The following is an 8,345-nucleotide window of genomic DNA, read 5'->3' as shown; positions in this document are numbered from 1 at the left end:
CACGAAAAGAGAAAAAAAAAATCACAAAATCTACAAAATCTAAGGCCTGAACAGGCACAGACTTTCTATGAATTCAGAAATTAAGTGAAAAAATTAGAAGTACAAAGCACCTCTTGCAAAATATACTGGTCCTTGGAACCACACAACACACCATGCAGTAACTCTTGCTGAGTGTTTAGAGGTAAGTATTCTGCAGGACACATGCTTAACCTTAGAAGAGAAGCCTGATTTTATTAGTAGGGGAGCTGAGAAGGTCCCAATGCTTCTTTCTATTTCTTGTTTTATAATTACAGACAAAATGGAAAAAGTCAAGAAGTATGCAGACCTTAGTATAGAGAAAATGTTTTTCTAATCACTTAGAAAACCATGCTAGATTTATGCATTCATATATTTATGCTTCTTACACACTTTTGACACAAAATTCCCTTTGCAGGGACATATTGAATTTAATAGTCTAAAGAGAACTTATGCAAAATAATGCTTGAAACTGTACACACAATAGCTGTGTGCATAGTAATAAAGAAGCTTGCTCTTTGGAAATAGCTCTCTCATGACCCCCCAGGCTGCTTTCCTGTGACACACAATGCCAGAAACATCATGGTGAAAGTCAGTTACCTAACTTAGTTTATTATGAGTTTTGTACATTTGTTTTTTATACAATCACGGAAAAAAGATATAATTTGTATCAATGAAAGGTCATTTATGGTTATTTAAGCATTGCTTTTTGTTACTTCAGTTCATACACATCTTATGAGAAGAATGACAATTGTTTTTTGAAAATAAAAAATACATATGCTGTCCTAAAAATATTTCCTGTGTTGGGAGGAGCCTACAGTTTTTCTGAGTACTAAACATGAACATGTTCAAGATAAATTACAGCTGACAAGATAAACCATGTGCTTCCCTGTAAATTTCACAACTAGTGGATACTGTGGTACCATTGATGATTGTGGTAGGAAGATGAACTGGCACAAAGGCAGTACAGTCATCTAAGATTGTCAAATACCCTGATTTAGACATGGGACAGATTCAGGAGGTCCAAGAAGTTGAAGATAGGAAATGGTATTTGTGTGAAATTTGGGTGAAACTGTGAATTGCAAATACTTCAGTGGCAACTGTCACTCTCTATTTTATACCTGACAGAAAATACTTTTACACCTCAATATGCTGGGGAATGGAAAGATCAGAGAGTAGAAGATGAAAATGAAGCTGTGGTTAACTGAAGAGAAATGCTGGTTGAAATGCAGTTTTGGCCAACAAGGACAGAGACAGAAAGCCAGAAAGCAGCATGCAAGCCATTATCAAACAACCAAAAACAACCCTGACTACAGCCTCACATGTGGAATGTTTCACAGTAAGAAACATTTATAGGCAGTGTCACACAAAAGACCTAGTCCAGGCCTTCTCAACTTTCATGACAAAAAAAAAATCATATAAATTAGCAAGTTCCATCTCAAGAAGTAGTGAGTAGGTCATGGTCCAAAATGTTTAATATACAATGGATTAAAAAAGGGTTCATTTAGTACAGCTTAAAAAAATAAATGCCTCTTTTAGAGACATTTAGCTACAAAGGTTTCCACCCTGAGCAAGATACTAGTTGCACAAATGGTGCCAACCCAAAGTCCTGCAGTGTTTAGTAATGCATTTAAGAATTATCTAAGGGTAAGTGCATCCTTTTTGCATGTATTTGAAGGGCATAACGGAACCAGCTAGTAGCAAAGATGTAGCAACCCCTTTTGTGAGCTGCCTTTTTCCACTTAGAAAATCCCCTGGTTTTGTTTCCTAAAGAAATTCTGTTCCATCAATTATTGACCTTATTGTCCAAAGGGTAGACAGCAGAAGAAAGTGGATTACGTGTCTGTGCACTGTCCTCCATTACATTTTATCCTTTGATGTGGAATACTGCATAGGTCAGAAGTCTAAAGAGTATCCATTAGACCTTCTTTGAGTGCAGCTTTTGTGTCCATCATGTAATGCTGCACAAGTTTGACCATCCCTCCTGGGAAAAGGGAAGTGGAGTCTGGTAATAAATCCCTTGGTCCTCTCAAACTTTGCTGTGCTTGTCTAGCACACACCTGCTATGCTTAGAACTTGAGCTTATCCATCAGCTCCTCTGAAGAAGAAAGCTGTAATCTGATCCCTAATTTGCTAAGGTGAAGAGACTTAAAAGCTAAGAACTGTCAGCAGATGTTGACAAGTAAAAAGTGCAAAGAAAATAGAGCTAGTATGCTCTGATGTCTAAGAAAACAATATTCAAATATTGGCATGTAATTTCACTTTCAAAATTAGTTGAAACTATGAAATGGTGACATAAAATCAAGTCGGATTCATGATCTATACAACTGTAGATAAGGACTGTGCAGAGCTTTTCTTACCATCGTCACTATATAAAAGGTTATATGGAGATACACAAACATCTCAAACTAAATATTTACAGTTATACATGCACTATAGTTGTTAACAATAGGTTTGAAATATACCTCTAGAAGCCTTGATGTGACCCTGTAGCTTGGTTAGTAAAGATATTGAATGGTCAGATATTCATGCAATAATTTATGCATTTACTTTTAAATAGCTTTAAATATCCTATTAAAAATCCCAAAAGGTTAATTCAACATGTGATTTGATCCTGCTCTCTAAATTAGATATATTATCAATATTTTGTAATGTAGAATGTGATTAAGAAAACATTGGTAATGGAATCCCTTGGGGGTTTCTTGTATTTAGACCTCTTCCCCTGAGTTTTGTCCTCCATTGCATGGTGCCGTGCAAAAAAGCATGGGACTTGGAGTCAGAGGACTTGAGTATGAGTCCTGGTTTGGTCACTTGCTAGCAGTGTGATCTTGGCAAGTAACTTAATCTCAGTGAGATTTAGTTTCCTTTTCTAGAAAATAAGACATTAGTAAGATTTACCATACAGGGTTGTTTTGCGCTTCAGATAACATAAACATTGTAACTTGTAGAGCGCAACACAAAATTATTAGTTACTATTATCATAGTATTAGTGCATTATTAATATTAATATTTATTTTTGTATAAAGGAATAAGTCCTATGTCATGTCAACGAGCAGCCCTAAGCTTAGAAACAATCAAAGCTGCCAGTTGTTGGGCATCTGCTGTGTGGGGATTCTTCTCCATCACTGCAAGGACGATGTTTGAAGGGAAAATATTGCAGAGGTTCTTATAAGTCTGATACTGGTGCTCTGGGATCATATGCTCCCTGTTATCATTGCACATTCCAACCCAAGGATTCCTCCAAAGCTGTTCCATCTTTTCAGGCACGCTCCGTACCATGACTGGCTCATAGCATGGTTGCATGAGGCTGTTACTCAAGGGATAGGAGTGGTAGCCATAGGAATCAGTTACACAGGGCAATGGATCCCAGCTGGCATGTTGTTCCCGGCACAGAGGAGGTCGTCTTTGCCTCATGGGGTTGCTCTCATAGAGGCGGGAGTCAGAAATGCTGTCCATCCGAGTCATTACAAGGGCACGTCCTGGCTGAGGGGTTGCCCCAGGATGGATATTGGGAGGCATAGGGTAATCTCCAGGACAGCTGGAGCAGGCTCCAGTTGCTGGGTGTTGGGCTTGCAAAACTAAGTGGGAAACTGACTGCTTGTGGGGAGCTTGTTTAGAATCCTCTGGGCCATAGCTCTGTGCTCGCGTTAAGGCGTCATGGTAACCATGAGGAAAAGGCTGAAGACGGTTCTGAGATGCGGAGCGATGCAGCTTCAAACTGCCTTCAGGATGACTATCAGCTACAGCCAAGTACAGATTGTTGTAAGAGGAATAGTTGTCATTCCTGGTATGGCTCATACAGTTGTCAGGACAGAGGCTGGGATTCCGGGCATATGCCCCTCGGTCTGCTTCAGCCATGTAGTACTCTCGATTATGCATGCTATTGATGTTCAATTTGGAGAAGTCGCCTAACACTGAATAGTAGCCATGGTCCCCCAAGGACTCGAACTTTGGGTATTGGTCAGCATAGCTAATAGGGGTCCCATGGCTGTTGGTAACCAGGATCGGGGGGTACTGCATGCTGGCCATGTGCTCCAGTGAGGCCTTCTGGTGAGGGAAATGAGAGGATCCTGGCACTGGGCTGCTGGCTGAACGGGTGTTGAGTGCACTCACTGCATGGCTTTTGGGGGGTGGGATTGTGGGGACACTTAGGGCAGTCACAAGTGAGGGGACAGAGCTGGCCTCAGGCTTACGGGCAATGGACACCCATTCCTCAGGCTCCACAGCCATGGACCGGATGCTGGGATCCGATTGGCGCTTGGGGGTCACACGTTTGACTTCTGAGGTTGTCTCACCTTTGGCACTAGACATCCCTGTGCCACACTTGCCCAGGGTGCCTTCACTCACGGTTTTCACTGTGGACAGTTTGGCACTGATGCGGAGCTCATCAGCCACCGAACGCTGTGGTTGGTTGGCCCGCTCCGGATGGTAGTATTTGCACTTGTGGCCATAGGTGCATTTTTTGCCTGAAAAATAATGCCTTGGGGTAAGACTCTCTCTCATACTGGTGCAAATCTGTCAGAAACTGTTGTAACAATCTGGTTACTCAAGTTAAAGTTTTAGTGTTTGGGCTTAAAAAAGAAAATTAACTGTCCACGAAGATGAGAGAGGAAGGACAACATCAAGGAAGCATCATACACTGTGAGAGGAGAGGGAAGAAGTGGAAAGCTGGGGAGGAAACCACAGTGTAAAAGCTAAGAACTGAGCAGTTAACAACCTTCATTTTCCTATAATTCACAACTTCGCCTAGGCATAACCTGCATGCTGAGGTGGTGTAGGATAGCAGCAGGCAGCATCATACAATGCAAAAAGCATAGGCTTGGAAGCCAGTCAGACCTGTGTTTCAATTCCAGCTTTGTTGCTTACTAGCCATGTAACCTTCCTAAGTGACTTTACCTTCTGAGCCTCAAATTCCTCTTCTGTAAAAAAAGTTCATAATTATGCCTATATTATATGGTCATTGTGAAGATTAAATGATGATAATAAACATGAAAATACTATATAATTTAAATAAATGTTAATTGATTAAAAAACCCAAGACATCCCATAAATAAATGATTATCCAAAAAGAGTGAACATGCAAAGTAGCCTCAGACCAGGCAGCCCATGTTGCATTGTTAGGCTTACAAACTTTGTGTCAGAGGGACATGTGTAAGGTCATGAAAGCACTCTAGAAAACTGTATTTTAAAAGAGCAAATGAAAATGAAGTTTGAAGGCAAACTGGAAAATACAGAACTGTAGAAAAGAGTATTATTAGTTGACAGAGAGTGCAATCCCCTGCTTGAGAGATACGTCCTTCCTGTGGCCAAATCCAATTTGGCTTTGCCCTTTCTGCTTCCATAGGCCATGTGGGTTTCTGCATTTCCCTGCCTCCAGCAACACTGGTCAGGATGGAGGCAGCTAGAGCACATGCATTATTTAAACAAGTGACAACTAATCTTTCCTTCAATTCTAGTTACATTTCCCACATGTGGTTTATAGGATGTTTCTTTAAATGCTTAACTGAGAATACATAAAGTCACAGACTTAAACTCCCAGGAAGTGGACAAGATAAGATTTTCCATTCGAAAAGGAAACCTTTGAGAAGTAAGTATTCATATAGTCCTTATGTTCCCCTTAGTACAGAACTCAGTTCTGCACATAGGTACTCACCATAAGGGCATGGTTGCTTCTTATGCTCTGGAACAATGGGTCTCTTTCTCAAGAAATTTTCAAGATTTGGGCCATGGCGTCCTAAAGGATCATCTGGAGGCATAAATCTGAAAGCAAACAAGCAAGAGGTAAACATCTTCCTTTCTATCCCCACCCCACTTCAGGAGTTCAGACCTTCAGTATTCCTTGCCTATACTATTGTCACAGCCTTCTAACTGCCCTTTCTGCCTTAAGCTAGGCCAGCAGTTCTTCCCTCCATTCTCACTTGAACACACACACAGAAGATGATTTTTCCAGTGTATCAGTCTTCTGTGGATTTTATGTTTCAACCATACTGGCATTCCTGGTGACTCCCCAACATGAGACTCACTTTCACATCTTTATAGCTTTATTCATGATGTTCTTTTTACCTGTAACACCCAGTAGTCCCCTTTCTTCTGTTTGTAAACTTCATCTCAAATGTCATCTCCTGTTTGAGGCTTTTTCCTATCATTTCATGTAGACAAAGCTACTTTAAAAACTCTAACCATACTGCTTATCACAATGCATTGTGTCTCTCTTTCTTTCTCTTCTTCACTACACTTTGAGCCTCTTTTAAGGGTGAGTCCTGTTTCTTATTCAACCTCTTATCCCTATGGAAATCAGCATAATACACAGTACACAGTAAGTGTTCAGTAAATGTTTATTGAAATGAAATAATCTATTTCTAGTGCAACTTGGATTTAGTCTATTCAGAGCCTATTGAAAGCAACGTACTTGTCATTCACAAAAGAATACATCAGCAACCGCTCCTCTATAAACTTCTTCCATTCTGGCTTTTCAACTTGAAGGTCTCGGTAGTTATCATTAGATACAATGATGCCATCGGAATCGAAAGCCAATTTGACTATAAACCGGTCATCGTAACAGACAACTCTCCTGCCCTGGACCCTTCGGGATGGTGTGAAGACAAGAATCTTTTCTTTCTCCAGTTTTCGTAGGATATCTTGATCTGTCAAAATATAGATTATATGCCACACAGTAGAAACCATCTTTGGAAATTAACAGCATTATCCTCATAATTACAAATACAAAAGTTGGTACTAGATGCATATATTATTTGCCCTTAGAGATAAAGTGGTTTCTATTCCTTTCTATGACACAAATTTGGATTGTGACCTCAGGCAAGTCACCTTCTCCTTCGGACTTCAGTTTTTCATAAAGTGGAAGAACTGGATTCAATAACATTCAATGACATTAAAAAACTACCATGAAGAGTGAGAAAAAGCACTGATACCCTACCATTCTTGTTGACTGTTTTGCCCTTTGGAGGAAGCAGCAGCTTTTGGCTGCTGAAGAAAACAGAGCAGTATGCTGAGGATATGTCTGTCAGGAAGAGGGTAAAGCATCACTCTGTGGGAGTTACATTTTTGCCTTCTGCCTGAAGGAAAGCCACAACTAAGGAAAAAACAAAGTTGTAGCATGTTGAGTACTGACCCCCTTTCCTTGTGGCTTCTTAATTGCTGAGGAAAGAAAGTTTACAAGCTGGGCTTGAGCAGGGCCAGGATCCACTCTCAGATGAAATTGGGACCCTGTTCAGAAGCTTACAGATAGCTCCACAAAACAATTCGGACCGCCATTCTTTCTTATTTGGCACCTCATGCAAACAGCTGATACTCAGAGAACTAGGGTCTTTATGTTCTCAAATGCTATAAAATGCTAGCTTCATATACTGTTGAAAGCGAATGTAGTAATCCTACTGACATTAGGGCTGCATCATGACTTTTGTGGACCTTAGACATGTTTGCCTTTGTGGGCCCCTTCTTTCATAAAGAAGCACTAAAAATTATACTTTACAACTGCTTTGGTATAAAAACAAATAATCTCATTAGATACATTATTATAAATTAATTGTTATATTCGATTTTTCCTTCATTGTTAAAAAAATAAAATTAAAACATCTTTTTGTTATATTTCAATTCCAGGCAGTTAACATACAGTGTTGTATTAGTTTCAGGTGTAAAACACAGTGATTCCACAATTACATGCATCACTCAGTGCTCATCAAGACGACTGCACTCCTTATTCCTCATCACCTAGTCACCCATCCACATCACCCATCTTCCTTCTGGTAACCATCAATGTGTTCCTATACATAGAGTGTTTTTCTGGTTTGTCTAACTCAATCTCTCTCTTTTTTTTTTTTCCTTTGAAGGTCTTTTTTGTTTCTTAAAATCCACATAAGAGTGAAACTATATGATATTTGTCTTTCTCTGGCTGAATTTTATCACTTAACATTATACTGTCTAGCTCCATCCTTGTCATTACAAATGGCAAGATTTCTTTTTTTTTGTATAAATATTTATTTTTTAAGTTTTTATTTTAATTTTAATTAACATACAATGTTTTATCGCCTTCATGTATACTAGATTTCATTCTTTCTTATGGCCGAATAATATTCCATTGTGTGTGTGTGTGTGTGTATACACACATACACAAACATATATATATGTATATAATGGATATAATATCCATTATATTTATCCATATATACACATATATATGTATATCCATTATATATATATGTGTAAGTATGTCTGTGTATGTGTGTGTGTGTATATATATATATATGTGTGTGTGTGTGTGTGTGTATGTGTATGTATATATGTCACATTTTCTTTATCCACTCATCAATCTA

The 8,345-nt window shown here is 39.2% G+C and overlaps 1 protein-coding gene across 1 annotated transcript in view; it reads right to left on the bottom strand.

Moving 5' to 3' along the window:
- Positions 1-3,060: 3,060 nt before the first annotated feature.
- Positions 3,061-8,345, bottom strand: part of ZC3H12B (zinc finger CCCH-type containing 12B) — a 137,170-nt gene continuing 131,885 nt past the window's right edge. The window contains exons 3-5 of the mRNA XM_045995748.1: positions 6,425-6,659; positions 5,669-5,775; positions 3,061-4,481 (exon numbers count right to left, since the gene is read on the bottom strand). Coding sequence (XP_045851704.1) covers positions 3,061-4,481; positions 5,669-5,775; positions 6,425-6,659 — 1,763 coding nt within the window. The remainder of the gene's footprint in view (positions 4,482-5,668; positions 5,776-6,424; positions 6,660-8,345) is intronic.

Source organism: Meles meles, chromosome X, assembly GCF_922984935.1.
Source record: "Meles meles chromosome X, mMelMel3.1 paternal haplotype, whole genome shotgun sequence".
In the NCBI taxonomy this organism is placed as follows: Eukaryota; Metazoa; Chordata; class Mammalia; order Carnivora; family Mustelidae; genus Meles; species Meles meles.
The sequence above is the reverse complement of the archived record's forward strand: the minus strand, read 5'-3'. Positions and strand labels throughout refer to the sequence as shown.